At 47.2% G+C, this 16,810-nt stretch overlaps 1 protein-coding gene across 1 annotated transcript in view; it reads left to right on the top strand.

Annotated features, from left to right (window-relative positions):
• The window catches only part of IFT172 (intraflagellar transport 172), a 38,228-nt gene that overhangs the window by 6,719 nt on the left and 14,699 nt on the right, over positions 1–16,810 (top strand). Inside the window, exons 8-28 of the mRNA XM_082276811.1 lie at positions 201–415; positions 513–636; positions 1,724–1,819; positions 2,416–2,577; positions 4,290–4,343; positions 4,869–4,972; positions 5,610–5,695; positions 6,186–6,298; positions 8,546–8,713; positions 9,040–9,176; positions 9,994–10,101; positions 10,618–10,702; positions 11,009–11,101; positions 11,398–11,475; positions 11,853–12,101; positions 13,621–13,699; positions 14,096–14,216; positions 14,586–14,730; positions 14,805–14,894; positions 15,276–15,373; positions 15,606–15,741. Of these exons, the coding sequence (XP_082132937.1) occupies positions 201–415; positions 513–636; positions 1,724–1,819; positions 2,416–2,577; positions 4,290–4,343; positions 4,869–4,972; positions 5,610–5,695; positions 6,186–6,298; positions 8,546–8,713; positions 9,040–9,176; positions 9,994–10,101; positions 10,618–10,702; positions 11,009–11,101; positions 11,398–11,475; positions 11,853–12,101; positions 13,621–13,699; positions 14,096–14,216; positions 14,586–14,730; positions 14,805–14,894; positions 15,276–15,373; positions 15,606–15,741 (2,541 nt within the window). The remainder of the gene's footprint in view (positions 1–200; positions 416–512; positions 637–1,723; positions 1,820–2,415; positions 2,578–4,289; positions 4,344–4,868; positions 4,973–5,609; positions 5,696–6,185; positions 6,299–8,545; positions 8,714–9,039; positions 9,177–9,993; positions 10,102–10,617; positions 10,703–11,008; positions 11,102–11,397; positions 11,476–11,852; positions 12,102–13,620; positions 13,700–14,095; positions 14,217–14,585; positions 14,731–14,804; positions 14,895–15,275; positions 15,374–15,605; positions 15,742–16,810) is intronic.

The raw sequence follows: 16,810 nt of genomic DNA, 5'->3' as shown, positions 1-16,810 counted from the left end.
CACAGTTAAATGAATGTAATAGTTGATACATCCCTCAGTTCTGGTTTCTGTCTTCCCACAGACTGAGCAGGCAGACAATGCTGCCCCATGAATTGGGCTTTACAGAAGGTCCCATACTGGTCCCACTGGAATAGCTGAGTACAGAGGCCAGCTAGGGTTTGGGGCCATTCACGTGTTCAGGGTGTTCTTGTCTGTTGTAGGGAAAGTTGGCGGTGCATCCCTGTCCTCCTTATGCCCTCGCCTGGGCTTCCAGCAGCATTGTGGCTGCAGGCTGTGACAAGAAGATTGTTGCTTATGGGAAGGAAGGCAGTGTGATTCAAACCTTTGACTACAGCCGAGACTCGTCAGAGGAAGAATTCACCACAGCAGCCACCAGTCCCAGTGGCCAGTCCATTGTTATTGGCAGCTATGATAGGTACCATGTACCTGATGGAGAATTCTCCTCTTTATAGTCCTCCCTTTGTCAGCCACACACAGTTTTTCATGTCTCTCTTACCTCCTCTCTCTCACAGGTTACGGGTTCTGAACTGGAGCCCACGCCGCAGTGCCTGGGAGGAAGGCAAGCCCAAAGAAATAGCTCACCTATACACCATCACAGCTCTGGCGTGGAAGAGGGACGGCTCACGGATCTGTGCGGTTTGTATCATCAGTCAGGAAGCCTGAACCCTCAAGTCCTACACCAGGGTCAGCCTTATGCATGTTTGTGCATGGAAACAAAGTGGTGTGGTACAGGGAAGGCTTTGAACGTGGTCATACTGATGTGGTCACACCGTCACCCAGGGGTGCAGTGCAGATGCTGAGGCCAAGACCTTATGCTAAGGAGCTGCTGCGGTCGGGTGTGCGAGTGTGAAGCTGTAAAACCTTGTGGCTGTTGGTGTGATGGCTCACTGGTTTCAGCAGCCCTTCTCTTTTCTCAGAAGCATGATGAGATCGGCATAGCTTCTCCAGAGCAGTCTCAGGAGAATTCTTTCTTCTGGGTACCTGTGAGAAGCAGTATACAAACTGACCTGCTAATTACACTCTGTGTTTCTGTGCTGTGTGTTCAGTTTGGTGTTCTCTTTCTTCTACTTTCAGCCACCGAGCCTTCTCTAAAATCAGATAGTTCTTTAAATCTCTTTAAATTAATCTTTCTGCATATTTTTCTCTAGTAACTTGAATAACTAAAAACACTTAAATTATTTAGGAAAGATGTTATTTACGACTTTTCTTTAATAGTTTTTGCATATTTTTGTGTTCAACAGTCAAGAATCCTTGAAATATTTTCAGACCAAGAATTACTGAATATGTGAACAAGTATTTTCAGAGAATAGAAAGGGGCTAAGGGATAGGAGATCAGTGGAAAGAACGTGGATGATATAAAGAAAGAAGGGTGAAAGGATTCTGCTGGAAGGGAGGAGAGACTGGGAGTCTGGGAAAGGAAGAAGTGGGAAACTGAGAAGAATAATGGGAAAGATGAGGATAAAGGTGGTTTTTAACCCCACCTCCTCCTGTCCCAGATTCATGCCACTGTTTGGTAGTCTCCATTTTTCTGAGAATGGCTCAATCTTTCTGTTGTCTCAAGAAAGTCAAAATAGGGCTGGTCCTCCTGCATCTAACCTTGTCCTCCAGAACAGCTAGGGCCGGTGTGTTTATGTCTGACCTCTGATCCTCTTCATGTAAGCAGGGTCTGAAATGTCTCTCCTTAACAGAGTTCATTGACCTCATGATGTGTTTTTGTCCCCAGGGTACGCTGTGTGGAGGAGTTGAACAGTTTGACTGTTGCCTTCGCAGAACCATTTACAAAAATAAATTTGAAATGACATATGTGGGACCAAGCCAGGTAAGAGAATATCTAATAAGGTATGAAATTCCTGACAAAAATGGCATGTTTGCCAGAACTAGACATGTTTGGAGTTCTGCACCACCTGTGGTTTGTTCATACCAACTTGTCGAGAAAGGCTGGGTGGGAATTGGCTGGGATAAAAGACCGTTGAGGTTATTTCCTACCTTGTGAATTTCTGTGAGGTACCTCCATGTCAAGTGCAGACTCCTGAAGGAAACTCCAGCCAAATTTACCTTGTTCAAAATGAGGCAGTAAGGGAGAGCTGGCAGTCTGGGCACCCCTATGCAGTCAGGGGAGAGAGTACAGGACTCTTCAAAGGGGACTTCTCCTTGGGGGCCTGAGTGGGCCTCCAGTTAGGCTAGTAACTTGTAACTAGTAACTTGTAAATGGCAAAAGTAAGAATCCCGCATGTCTACTACAGCTGTCATCCCATGCAAAAGGAATGGTCAGTTTTTTAAAAAAAGCAGAGGGAAATGATGTGAGGGGATATCCAAATATCCTAGTATCATCTACTGCCTAATCTTCCATGGGGCAAGAAGTCTGCGCTGTTCCTCTGTGCATGGCCTCATATTGCTTTTTCTCACTTTCTCTAGGTCATTGTGAAGAACCTCTCAACAGGAACTCGAGTTGTGTTGAAATCCCAGTATGGGTATGAGATTGATGAGGTGAAGATCTTGGGGAAGGACCGGTACCTGGTGGCCCATACCTCAGACACATTACTGCTGGGTGACGTTAGCTCCAACAAGCTCAGTGAGGTACTGTAAAATCTGTCATTTCTGGAGTGTCAAATGTTTAACTTCATAACTCAGAGGATATGATTTCTGCATGGGAACAATGCCTCTATTTTCCAAGAATCATAGAATAATTCAGGTTGGAAGGGGCCTTGGGAGGTCTCTTATCAAACTTACTGCCCAAAGGAAAGTCAGTATTACATTCAGATATTGTTGCTCAGGTCCCATGGTTTCTCTAGTCCCCTGTTCCAATGCTTTACTGCACTCATGGAGGAAAGCCTTTTTCCTGAGTCTTGTTGGTATTTTGACTGCTGTTTTATGGCCACTTTTCATCCTTTCACTCCGTATCTGCCAAAAAAAGCCTGGCATCACTATATTAGAGGTTTCCTAAGCCTTTTCTTCTCCAGGCTGAAGAAGCCAAATTCCTTCAGCTTCTCTTCACACTGTAAGTGCTTCACTCCCAACCATCCTGATGGCAGTCTGCTGAACTTGCTCCAGTTTATTGGTCTTTCTTGTACTTGGGGGCCCAAATCTGGATGTTTTACATATATACATTCCAGAGGTGAATGTACAAATCTTAGTGTGTTTAAAAGAAACAAAATAAAAAGCCATCAAAAACCATTCGTACCTGCATCCTGTTACCACAGCTTATGCCAGTGCCATTTCTGGTACCAGACAATTCACACAAGATCATCCGTCCCCTGAGCCTCACAGTGCACTGAGTGCTGAGCCCATGTGCTGAGCCTGGAGAATGTGGGCCATAGGCTAATATCTGATGAAAGCATTAAATAGGCTTCAAGGACATACTTGCTTTGTTCACAGAGGCATCACATACTTTTAATCAGACTGATGGTGAGCTAATCAGTCTCTCTTGGAGCAGGAGCTCTGACTAAAGATTTGAGCTGGAGAACGCTGAGACTTGGTAATATAACCGAGAATTTGGCCAGAATGAAGCTCCCAGATTTCTCTACATCTTACTGTGCAGAGTTTTTCTTTCAATTGCACAGCTGTACTCGCTTCTCAGAAAGAACAGGGCTGTGAGGTGTCCATTTGCCCTCTTGCTGTCTCACTGGACTTCCGTTGAAGCTGTAACTTGGAGTTCATTCTGTGAGGGAAGAGAACTGCTGTAGCCTTGGCTTTCAGTTTTCTGCTTCTCTGGCCACTTGTCTGTTGTTACCACAGGAGCTACTGTTATCCAGTGATCTGCTCAAATTTCCAATCAGTTGTTCCCCACTGGCACTATGCTGATCAGCTGTTGCTACCATGACCCTAAAAAACAAAAGGGTTCAACTACATGTGGTGTGGAGATTCTGCTCCCACCAGTGGTAGCAGTGATTCTGTGGCTATGATTAACAGAGGAAAAGGAGCTGTTTGGGTGCTTCTTGTAATAAAGCTGGTCTGGGGAAGGTGGAGAAGGGCCTGTGAAGGAAAGGGGTAGAGGGAGTACCTTGGTCACACAAAGGCCTCTTGTTCGGAAGGCAGTAATATAATATACAAAGAGAGCTGGAGTCTGAAGCTGAGTTTAAAGAAAGGAGAGGAACGTGTGGAATTTGCAAGCTGAGAATGACTGAAAAACAGTGTTGGCAGCTAAAGTGATGGAACACAATTCCTTGTGCAGTGTAACTCTTGCTGTCTGTTGTGGAAACCGAAAGCTGGACAGTGGACCCCAGCATGTGCAGACTGGTCCTGATGGAGCTGTCAGCCTGTCAGCCTCACCCCGTGCCGTTGCTTTGCAGGTGGCCTGGCAAGGATCTGGGGGGAATGAAAAGTTCTTCTTCGACAACGAAAACGTAAGTAGGATGAGACAGAATGCTCCCCATGAATGGTGTGTAAAGTTGTGTGTGCACCAGCAAGAAAAGTGTCACCTGCATTTCTGGAAAACCCTGTTTCTCAGCAGTTTTCTGGATTTAGCCTCTTCATGCAGATCCCAATCTGCTTCCTCCCTGTACTTGCCTTTTCCACATGCCAGGTACAGAACAAGCTCAGTGTGTGGACTGACAGGTTAAATAAGTCATAACCCTGAAGGAGAGAGAAGCAATAAAAGAGCAATGGCCAGAGAGGGTGTTAGAGATACACAATACAGCTATCATGGGGAGAGCTTGACTGCTGCAGGACTGGTAGGCCCACAATTAAAATCCCCAATCTTGAGGAAAAGCTGTCAGTCACAACAAGAAGCCAAGGACAGCTCCTTAGTCATCCCAGAGTATTTAAATTTAGATTTGTGTGCAGCAGAGTTCTTTTCTGTACCCTTCACTGGCAGGTATGAGTGTTTATGTCACTTGACTCTTAAGAGTGTATTCCCCTCTCACCATCAGGTCTGCATGATTTTTAATGCTGGAGAGTTGACACTGGTGGAATATGGAAGCAATGACATTCTGGGGTCTGTCCGCACAGAGTTTGTGAATCCTCATCTGGTCAGGTAATGGTTACATCTGCCTCTGTAACCAGCACAGGCATTTAGTAAAGTGAGCTCAGACATACAACTTTGGAAGTGTCCCACTCTGTAGAATGCAGCCCCCAGACACCCACTTCTAACAGTGGCCAGTGATGGGTTTAGTGGCCAGGTTATTGGCTGTCAGGTTTTAGAAGCACAAGAGCCTCTTTTCCTCTGATCTTAGTGCAGCCTGCCATGGCTGTTGCTGAAGAGGGACCTCCTGTGCATGTTCTCAGGCAACTCTGCATCCAGCTAGTCCTGGTACAGCATCATTAGGGACTCAGTTGTCAGCAGGACCTCCTCTGTCCCTCTAAAATTCTATACCCCTTGTTCTGATTTAGGAGAAGGGAGGATCGTGGGCTGCTCAGAGCAATGTAACTAGTAACTAATTGTTATTGGGGACCCCTACTCCAGAGGGGTAGCTTCGGTGGGGGGAAGCCACGGATCAGAAAGCTTTATTTTCACTTGAGGCAGGTATAGGTACTGGGCAAGTGTCACAGGTTAAAGAACTGCCAGAGGCGCCATGTGCTCAGGGAAACTGCAGGGAAGTCAGGGAGGGACTATGTGACTCAAAGGAGCTTTGAGAGTAGTGAGAGTAACAGTCATTCCCTTCAAATCACAGTGTCCGTATCAATGAGAGACAGCAGCGAGGCGTGGATGAGAACAAGAGACTGGCTTACCTGGTAGACATCAAGACTATAGCAACAGGTGACTGTAACCCTCCCTCCCCTTTTTTGCTAGCCTTCCTGATTCCTTTTCATTTTTTGTGCCAGGCAGCATATCCCTGAAGGTCCTCTGTGCATTCCCTCTACCAAGCAGCAGATTCTTGAAGTTCCCCTTTGCATTCCCTCTGCCTAGCAGCAGTCTGCTGGAGACCAGGCTGTCCTACTTTCAGCAGGATGCTGCCTGTTACGGACACAGCCATGGGTGTCTGTGACTGTGTCCCGGACCTAGACTCTGCGTTGCCTGCATTGCCCATGAGCTGTGCATGCGCATAGACAGTAGGAGAGAGTTGCTGCTGCTGAGAAGGCATCAAAATAAAATGTCACTGCTCTTTGGTGTTCATGTCAGAGTGTCTTTGCTGAGGGTCTTGCCCTCAATAGGTCCCAGGCATCTAATTCCCCTGGCACAGCTTTGAATGTTGAGCACTTTGAGATACATCAGGTACTTACGCAGTTTCCTTTCTTTCCTTCCCAAGTGGACCTTGTTGGTGGCTACAACGCTGGCACGATCAGTCATGACAGCAAGATCGATTGGCTGGAGCTGAATGAAACAGGCCACAAACTGCTCTTCAGGGACAAGAAGATGAGGGTGAGGCAGGCACCTCAGGCCATGTGGCAGGATGGCATGTGTGGGGAGAGGTAGAGACAGATATGCCTGAATGGAGGGAGGGAGGTGAGAAACACATGTGAAATACTCCTGATTTTTCACTTACTGCTCCTTTGAGGAAGATTGACCGTATCCAGATTGCATGAGCTGGCAGTGTTGCATTCCTGAGTCACAGCTAATGCTGAACTTAGTTCCTAGACATTTTGCTTCATCTCATCACACCTGAAAATGAAAATCATAGATTCTTCTGCGGTACGTATGTCTATGGTATTCAAAAAATCATGTCAGTTGGGTGAAGCCCCAGTGACTGGAAAAAGGGAAACATTGTACCCATCTTTAAAAAGAGTAGGAGGGAGGACCCTGAGAAGTGCTGACCTGGGAGCCTCACCTCTGGGAAGATCATGGAACAGATCCCCCTAGAAGCGGTGCTAAGGCACATGGGGAACAGGGAGGTGATTCAGGACAACCAGGGAAGGTAATTCAGGACCGCCAGCATGGCTTCAGTGACAGCAAGTCCTGCCTGACCAACCCAGTGGCCTTCTCTGATGGAGAGACTCTGTCAGTGGACAAGGGGAGGGCTATGAGTGTCATTTATCTAGACTTCTGTAAAGCCTTTCACACAGTCCTCCACAACATCCTTCCCTCTAAACTGGAGAGATGGATTTGATGGGTGGACTGTTTGCTGGATAAGGAATTGAGTGAACAATCACATCCAGAGGGAAGTGGTCAACAGCTCAGTGTCCCGGTGGACCTCAGTGACAAGTAGTGCTGTTCAGGGGTCTGTATTGGGACAGTGTTATTTTATATGTTCATTAATGATACAGATGAAGGGATTGAGTACACCCTCAGCAAACTTGCAGATGACATCAAGCTGAGGGTGGAATGACACACCTGAAGGACAGGGCCATCCAGAGGAACCTGGACAAGCTCCAGAACTGCACACATGGGAATCTCATGAAATGCAACAAGGCCAGGCATAAGTTGTGTGCTGGACCAATCCCACAGTGAGGGCAGCAGGGGAGGATGGATTCTGTTCCTCTGCCCTGTTCAGGTGAGACCCATCTGCCGTGCTGCTTCAGCTGTAGGGTCCCAGCACAGGACAGACATGGAGCTGCTGGAGCAAGTCCAGAGGAGGCCACAGAGATGGTCAGAGGCCTAGAACACCTCTTCTATGAGGAAAGGCTGAAAGAATTGTGGTTGTTCATCCTGGAGAAGAGAAGGCTCCAGGGCGACCTTAGAGCCCCTTCCAGTGCCTAAAGGGCCTCTGAACGAGCTGGAGGGGGGCTTTGGACAAGAGCCTGGAGTGAGAGGACAGGGGGGGATGGCTTCCCACTGCCAGAGAGCAGGGTTAGATGGGATATTGGGAAGAAATTCTTCCCTATGAGGGTGCTGAGGCCCTGGCACAGATTGCCCAGGGAAGCAGTGGCTGCCTCATTCCTGGAAGTGTTCAAGGCCAGGTTGGACAGGACTTGGAGCAACCTGTTCTAGTGGAATGTGTCCTTGCCCATGGCAGGGGGTTGGAACAAGATGATTTTTAAGGTTCCTTCCAACCCGAACCATTCTGGGATTCTATGATTTCTCCATCCATTTTGTTACAGACTGAAATAGGGACTTTCTTGTTCTCTTTTGATAGGTGTGTCATGAGACTAGCTCAGTTCTCTCTTCTTTTTCTCGTCCTAGGTGAGGACAAGAACAAGTCTGGGACTTTTCAGTCATAAGACATCATATATATATAACAAAGTTATGCCATGTGTCAGGTTACACCTTCCAAACTGTTACGTTTGTTTTTGGGTAGTGTGTTCTACAAACAACCAACCTCTCACCTTATTGGCAGCAGTCCTTGCAATGGGACTGTGCATGGGATGGACAGTTCAGCCCAAAATTGCAGAGGAAGGCCTTTCTTGGTCCCTTAGTTTGTTTCCGTTAAGGACTTTAGAGCCCATTTTCCTGTTCCAGCTCTGCAGCTGAGAGGGAACTGAAGTAGCACAAGGCATCTGCACCAAGCAGTAAGGGAGGCAGGAACGTGCTGCTTAAAATGCTGCAAGGGTTTATAAAGGTCTTATAGCAATGTGTAAATGAGATTTTAGGATGTGTGTCCTGGAAAAAGTCTATTTCCTGATGGGTAATGTCTCTTTACAAGATGCCTGCTCAGATGTTCCTGCGATGTTTGTGTGAGCTAGCAGCCCAGCCACAAGTCCAGCTGAGCCTGTTCTCCTCTCCCACCTCCAGCTGCAGCTCTATGACATTGAAAGCAACGCCAAGACGACCATTCTGAACTATTGCTCCTACGTGCAGTGGGTCCCAGGCAGTGATGTTGTGGTTGCTCAGAACAGAAGCAGTCTCTGCATTTGGTACAACATCGATGCTCCAGAGCGAGTCACCATGTTTCCTCTGAAGGTAAAAATCCGGAGACTTTGATTGCCTCCTGCAGTTTCTTTTACTTCCTCATGTGTGTGGGAGTAGCAAGGATGGTATGGCAGAAGGGAGACAGAAGGGAACTGTTAGTTTCTTACGGACAAAATGTGAGCTCATTTGTCAACTTTGTGGCAGACATTTCTGGCAGAAGATGGAGCAAGGAGCTGCTTCATGGCTCAGTCTGCTAAGTGCAAGCTCATTCAGAAGAACCATGACTGGCAGAGCTGTTGTGGTGCTGCCCTCACATCCCTGCAACCCCACATACTTCAGGTGAACAGGGGAGTATTGACGGCTGGTACTCTTTCTAGGGGGATATCGTAGGCTTGGAAAGGAGTGATGGAAAGACTGAAGTCATAGTATCTGAAGGGGTCACCACTGTGTCCTACACCCTGGATGAAGGCCTCATAGAGTTTGGAACTGCCATTGATGATGGGGATTATCACAGGTAAGTGCTGGATACACCAATGGGGATGGCAGGTAGCTCATATCACATGCCAGACACCTGAGAATCAATGATCCGTGAATGGCAGCAGCACAGCTTTCCAGAGTTGAACTTCAGACCCTCAGCATGATGTTGGTGCCAGGTCTGGCTATAATGGACATCAGCCCTCCAGGAGAGGTTATTCAGCTTTTGCCTCCTTGCAGCTTTGTGGTTTCAAACTCAGGGAGAGACTGGCCAGTCTGGTCCCACAGATGCAATAGGGCTTTGCTGAAGGTAGTTGTCAATTGATTGCAGTGAATAAGAGTGTCTCCAGAGCAGCCAGATGTGAAGTGGTGCTTGGGTGCTTTTACTGCTGCCCTTCCAGGGATGGTGGCAGTAATATGGGAACATCCAGGAGCTGTGGAGAGTAAAAATTGACTGCCTGAAGTGGTCATGGCAGCCACCTGGGTACTGCTGACACTGTTACAGGGCTTTTAAAAGCAACCAGGGGAGTGTTCATAGATAGCACCGTTGCATCTTCAGAGACTTTTTCAGCAGGGACTTGTATCAGACACAACACTTTAGACTTGTCCCACACTGCTACAGCCTTCTGCTGGTCATCTGCCTCTAAGTGCCTTAGCCCAGGTAGGAATAACTTAGATCTCTGAATTTTCCCTTGCTCTGTTAGGCTCTGTGTTACACTGTCCTCTTCAGAGCTGGGCACAACCAGCTGGCTTTGTTTTCAGTACCACTCTGGTTACGAAGATCCTGTCTCACATTCTGGGATTTTCCTCAGAGAGCTCTTCTGTCGCTGAAAGTCTGCAAATCTCTCTATCTCAAGGGCTACTGCATTTTTGGAGACGCTGGAAATGTCCACAGAGACTGAAGCCATGTGGAAGACTCTCAGCAGACTGGCTTTGGAAGCGAGGCAGCTGCACATTGCAGAGAGGTGCATCACATTTTCATGGCTTCAACATGCTCTTTGCTGAATCCCAGAAACCAGGGTCTGGCTAAAGATGTGGCTCTGTGTATGGTCTGGAAGATTCACTGCATTGGAGACTTACATGTTCTCTATGCCAGGCCATGACTTTGCTTTTTCATCCCAGCCGGTAATGCCAGAACCAGGGGTGGGAAGACATCTCTCTGTGGCATAAATTTTTGTTGATGGTAGCCCAAAGCTGTGTATAGCAAGGACTCAGAGAGTTGACAGACATGAACAAGCTCGAGGCATCGCTGAAGCCTGGGGAGGTGAAACATGAGCCTTGGTCATGCTCCTGGATTCTCCCGTGGAGGAGGGCTAGAGGGTACATCTGAACATAGGTCTTGGCAAAATCCTTCTCTTGAAGTAGGGCTACCCTACCTCTCCCATTGTTGAGCTGGGTCTGCTGCCTGGGTTCTGATTTTCTTTTGGACCAAAAGTGGGCAACAAAACCCAATTATTGACTAAATGCTTTGCATTTTCCAGGTGCTTTGCAGCTCTGGGAAACATGGCAAAGGCTCGATTCCTGCATGAAACCAATGCCATTGCTGACCAGGCGGCTCAGGAGCATGTAAGTCAAACTTCTCCTGCTCTGCAGGGCAGCAGTCTTCCTGTACGTTGTCTTCTGTGTCCTTGCCCACCAGTGTTATGCTACAGACCAGTACCTCGCAGAAACTGCTGACATTGTCTTCCATCCACAGCTGCCAGGTCCCTCTCAAGGCTGGCCATTTTATACTGTCCTGGTTTGTCACTGCTATGATTCTCAACTGTCTTTTGTTTCTGTAATGACCCAGCCTCCACCTGCAGTCCCCTCCATGTTCCATTCTAGAACCTGTCCTTTCCCTCAGCAAACTGAACTTGCTGCTGTTGTCTGCAGGGTGGGGATGGCACAGACCATTACCTGGTGCGGGCCCGCTTGGCCATGCTAGACAAGAACTACAAGCTGGCAGAGATGATCTTCCTGGAGCAAGTGAGTAAAGGAACAAGGAGTGTGTGTGCCCTATGCTGTAAGAGGATAGGAAGATGTTGCTTGTTCCTAGAAGACTTTTCTCCATGAAGTAGAAGGAGAACATATTCCTTGTTCTGAGGTGTAGGATTACCCTGAGATGCATGAGTGTGAGGGAGGATGTATATCCAAGAAATGGAGACAATGCACTTTTTCAAGTGTTTTCTGCACATCTAACCCTGCCCACTGTGAGAGCTCCATGGCAATGTGTCTGCTCCTAACCTGGAGCATTCAGGTTTATGCTTTGCTTTCTGACACAGAATGCCACAGAGGAGGCCATGGACATGTACCAGGAGCTGCACATGTGGGATGAATGCATTGTGGTGGCCAAGGCCAAGGTACAGAATATTACTGCAGTGGGCTGTGGGCTGGTCTTGCTTGGTAAATCTTCTGGTTGGGAGTCCGTTCAGGGTCTGTGTTCTTTTCACCTGCCCTACCTTGCTTCTGCTTAGAAGGGCTCCACGTAGAAGGGAAGGTTGCACCGGTGTAAGTACAGACCTGGATGAATAGGGATAAAAGCTACTGAGATTGGTTTAGGAGTATCTGTGGCTTCAAAAAAGAATGGATAGTGCCATGGCACACAGGGGTGGCATTGTAGTTTCTGATAACTGGACAACAAGAGGCCTGGTACTATGACCAGGTGTTCAGAGCCTGCAGGATGAGTGGGACAATATCTCATCCTACCCAGGTACACCAGTTCTGTGTTTCTCCATAGGGACACCCAATGCTGGAGAAGTTGCGTCGGGGTTACTACCAGTGGCTGCTGGATACCCAGCAGGAAGAGAAGGCTGGGGAGGTCCAAGAGGGACAGGGCGACTACCTGGCAGCCATCAGCTTGTATCTGCGGGCGGGGCTGCCAGCCAAAGCAGCACGGCTAGCCATGAACAGGGACGAGCTGCTCACCAATGGGGATGTCATCGATAGGATCTCCACAGCACTGATCAGAGGGGAACTGTATGAACAGGTGAATGGCCCTTCCCACTGGGCTTTCTGCTTAGGGGCATCAGGGCCCTTATGCCATCCTCTGTACCTGTGAGACACAGGGGGACTGAGCTGGAAGGTAGCAGAGGTAATTCTGTGTCGATAAGTTTACAGTTAACATTTATGAGGAAATCCTCACTGTATCTATTGTACATGCATGACATCTAGAATTACTGTTATTAATCAGGGAAAAGGTCACATCTGATTGGCAACATGTCTCCAGAATACAGAGTGTAAGTAATAGTTAAGGAGGCCCTTAGGAAGGTGGGAATCAATAGGAACAGAATTGTGACTCAAACCGAAAACTTGGTATCACTATGGAAATGTCAGTGCTTCTTCATATCAGAATAAAATACAGCGTAAGGATAGTCTAAATGGAAAAGTTAAGGAAGCAAAACAAAGGAATTGAAGACTGTCTGTAGAGCCATGAGTATCATAAAGAAGGGATATGATTATTCTCTGTGTCTAATAACACAAAAAAAATGAAAACTTATTATTAGGTGACAGTTTTAAAACCAAAAGGTGTTTTTCCCACAGCACATAATCACGTTAATGTAAGAAAGAAGTGCTGAGTCTGCCCAGTGCTCAATATCCTGGCCAACTGGCCTCTGGCAGGTGCTTAAGAAAGGAAAATAAAGAACAGGGCAAGCAAATATAGGGTGGCACTTCGCCTAGTGTGTTTTCATGGGGTCCAGCAGTTTGCAGCCTGTAATGTACCTGAACAGTTCTACTTCTGTGTTTAAGAGCTCTTGACAGATTTTACTTCCATGAGCTTGTCAAATTATTGCTTGAAGCACATGTAGATTTTAAGTTACAATTTTGGCTATGAGTTAGCCAGCTCAGTTAGATGTTGTGTGAAAAAAGACACTGCTTTTTGTTAGCTTGTTTTATGTCTCCTTTATAAATTACATTTCTCTAGTCTCAGTTTATCTTCAGCATTTTCTGGCTATTTCACTTTGACCCAAGAGAACTTTGTGCTTTTCCAAACCTGTAATTTTTTCTTCATCTTTCAGTTGAAAGAATAACTGGAACTCCCAGCTACTGGATGATGTTACCAAAAGTATAAATAGTCCAAAAGTGATTAGACAAGTAATGGAGGTAGAGTCTGTCAAAAGGCATTAAATACGATGATGTGAGGGCATCATGACACAAACTCAGGCAGCTTCTACTGTGCAGGTTGTCAGAGATGGACAGATAGAGGAAAGGCTGGTATATACTTGCTCTGTTATTACAGTCCTTCTCTAGATATGTGGTCTTGCCGCCATTCAAATACCAAAGGGAATGAGCCCTTGGTCTGCCAGGGTGGCTGTGCTGTGCTGGGGTCAGTCAGCAGACAGGACAATGGTCTTGGCACGTGCTGACTTTCTTGGAAGTTCCTTAATCCCCATGCACTTGGTTAGTGGGGAAGGCAGAGCTGGTGCAGGAGTGTGTGTGGAACTGGTAGGGTATGATGATGTGGGGGGTGGTGGCTCTGGAAACTGGCAGCTTGTATTTGTCATTAGGCTGGAGACCTGTTCGAGAAGGTTGGGAATCCACGGAAGGCTCTGGAGTGCTATGGCAAGGGCAGTGCCTTCCTGAAAGGTACTGTGCTCAGTATGTTCCTCCCCTTCATCTCCAGCGGGAACCTGGGTACTCTGGCCTGGTGGCAACATGAAATATTGCCCTGGAGCCTGGAGATGCCTGGATGCTCTGCAGCTTCCACCTATCATATCATTCAGTGTATTTTCACTTAGTTGTACTTGAACATGCAGTCCCAGGAGAGTGTCTTGTTCCCAAGCCCTTGACCTTGCTGACTGCACCAGCATGGATTTGACCCAGCTCTCCACAGGGTCCGGGTTTATGGGTAACCCATTGGAGCTGGAGTGGCTAAGACAGTCGCCATTCCCCTCCTTCTGTGCCAGATCCAAGGCCCATGTTTGCCCCACAGTTCTGCTTCCCTGCTGGCCTCAGCATGACAGCTCTTGTGTCCCCTTACAGCCGTGGAGCTGGCTCGCCTAGCATTTCCTGCAGAAGTTGTAAAGCTGGAGGAGGCCTGGGGAGACCATCTGGTGCAGCAGAAACAGCTGGATGCTGCTATTAACCATTACATCGAAGCCAGGTGGGAGCAGGGAAAGGCTGTATAAGCAGCAGGATACTGGCAGGGTATGAAGTTGATACCTTTGTCTCTATAAGCAGGGGGTTTGCCTGAGTGAACCCCCACTATCCCGCTTAGCAGTGCCCCGGTTGCTTGTGTGTGCCAGCCATTGATGCCTTCCCACATTTCTCCCAAGGTCTTACAGTGCTCATTGTTCCTCCCTGCTGTCCCAGTTCTTTCATCCCCCTCAGTGCTGCCAGTTACTCAGCTCCTTTATGCTGCTTTAACTCAGGAAGCTGAATCAAGCAGCAGAGTGGTCTAGTCTCCCTGGCATAGTGTAGCTAGAGGAGATGCCTGCTGCCTGGCTCTAAAGACCGATGGGTTTGGTGCTAGGTGCTCAATTAAGGCCATTGAGGCAGCTTTGGGAGCCCGGCAGTGGAAGAAGGCCATCTACATTTTGGACTTGCAGGACAAACAGACAGCAGCCAAATACTACCTCAAGATTGCCCAGCACTATGCAGCTTTACAGGAGTATCAGGTGAGGCCACAGACCACAATCACCACTTCTCTGTGTGTCCCTTGGGTATATTGAGTGTGGTCTTTTCCTGGCAGGTTGCAGAGGAACTATACATCAAAGGAGGCCAGACCAAGGATGCCATTGACATGTACACGCAGGCCGGGCTCTGGGAACAGGCTCACAAGGTAGAGCCAAAGCTTCTGGGAACCTCACCCCACTTGGCGAGATGGGTCTTCCATCATGAGATGGTAGTTCCTTGTGCACCAATACCTGATCAACCAATATGCATGCAGGGCCATCCAGTAGCAAGCAAGAAATCTGTTCCAAATATTCACATCCTGACTGTGGCCTTCTCTCTCTCACAGCCCTATGTGGGTGCACCTCTGGCACAAATGGCCCTCTCCTCTATGCTTTGTGACAGTGACAAGTGACTGCCCATTCTTTGCAGAGCATATAGCATGGATACCTGTTTGTCAGATCAGAAGGAAGTTGGTTTTCCCCTTCTCCTTCAGTGCGATGTGTCAGGAAATTGCTGTTCATTTTCTCCCGTGTGTTCCTTTTGGCAGCTGGCACTCAAGTGTATGAGCCAGGAGGACGTGACTGTGCTGTACATAACCCAGGCCCAGGAGATGGAGAGGCAGGGCAAGTATAAAGAAGCAGAGAGGTGAGTTTCTTCCAGTACTGGTAGCAGTCCAGAGACTGAGTCCTGAAAAATTTGCTGTGGTGAGGAGGAGCCCTTTCCTGGGTTAGGAGTAGAATTTGGGACTGGGGTTTGGAACGGTCAGAGGAACTTTCTCCACACACAGAGAACTAAAGCTGCTATTTCAGGATGTGGAAAGATTTCAGGGACTGGTCATGTTCTCGGCTGAGCCATTTGGATATGCTTGTGTTCCCAGGCTGTATATCACTGTGAATGAACCCGATTTGGCCATCACCATGTACAAGAAGTGTAAGATGTATGATGAGATGGTTTGCCTAGTAGCCAAGTACCACAAGGACTTACTCGGAGATACTCACCTGTACCTGGGCAAGGTGAGTACATCTCATGGCAGGGGATCAGCTACACCAGGCAGGGGCAAGATTGTTGCTATGAACAAGTATTTGAGATCACTTAAATAATCAGTGGCAAGGGTATGTGCAAAAGTCAGGTTTAATATTAAGTGACAAAGCACAAGAAGTTCATTGTCAGGATTCCCTCTACTACTTACAGGACAGCTAAGACACAACAAGGGAAAACAAGCAACAACAAAACCAAACAAAATCCAGGCAATCAAAACAGAAATGAACTGAGAACTATTTAGGGGCAGGGGTGTGTGTGTGTTTAGGTACATGTGACAAAAGTCAGTGTGGGCAAGGATAAAAAGGAACACAGCCTAAAAGCTTAACAGCATTCAAACTTAACAGTAGTTTAACTTAACTTATACCTTTGTTGCAATAAGGAGAGATGCAGATTCCCTGGGCTTGTGCAAAGGAGAGCCCTTTATTGCAAACACCCAGCCTTTTTAAGCAGTTAGCCGGTTATCAGTTTACATAGTTTTAAGGCATAACAAACATAATTCAACCAACCACCATACACCATGATGTGAGCACGCAACAGTCATGCAGCATGTTTTTCTATCCCTAATTCAGCTGTGTCTCTTTGCCACAGTCCTTTTCTACTTAGCCAAAGTAACAGGCCTGAGTCATGAGTTTATAAAGGCAACAAGGCCTTTGGTTTTACCTATGTGCAACACACCTTAAGCTAACAATTTAACATAGGAAAACATTTCACTTACACCGAACTTCATTTATAGCTTAACAACAATCTAACAGAGGAATAACACTTAACAGCATTTAGCCTCACTTACAACTTCCAAGTTATACTTAGCAACTCAGCAGAAGGGTAACACTTAGTAACACTTAGCTTGTAATTTATGTTTAACAACTTAGCAAAAGAACAACACTTGGCAGTGTTTAAGGAAGTTTATAACTATAACTTAACCTTGCTTACAGGCCTAACTTACTTAGCTATCCAAGGTACTTAAACATCTAAGAAAGCAGCATTTCTCCCAGATTTAGTGTAGCATATGGGCACATTTATGCACCGAGACAGAACGAGTCA

This window comes from Coloeus monedula (genome assembly GCF_965178545.1).
Source record: "Coloeus monedula genome assembly, chromosome: 2".
Classification (NCBI taxonomy): Eukaryota; Metazoa; Chordata; class Aves; order Passeriformes; family Corvidae; genus Coloeus; species Coloeus monedula.
Note: the sequence above shows the minus strand (reverse complement) of the source record. Positions and strands in the feature narration are given on the sequence as shown.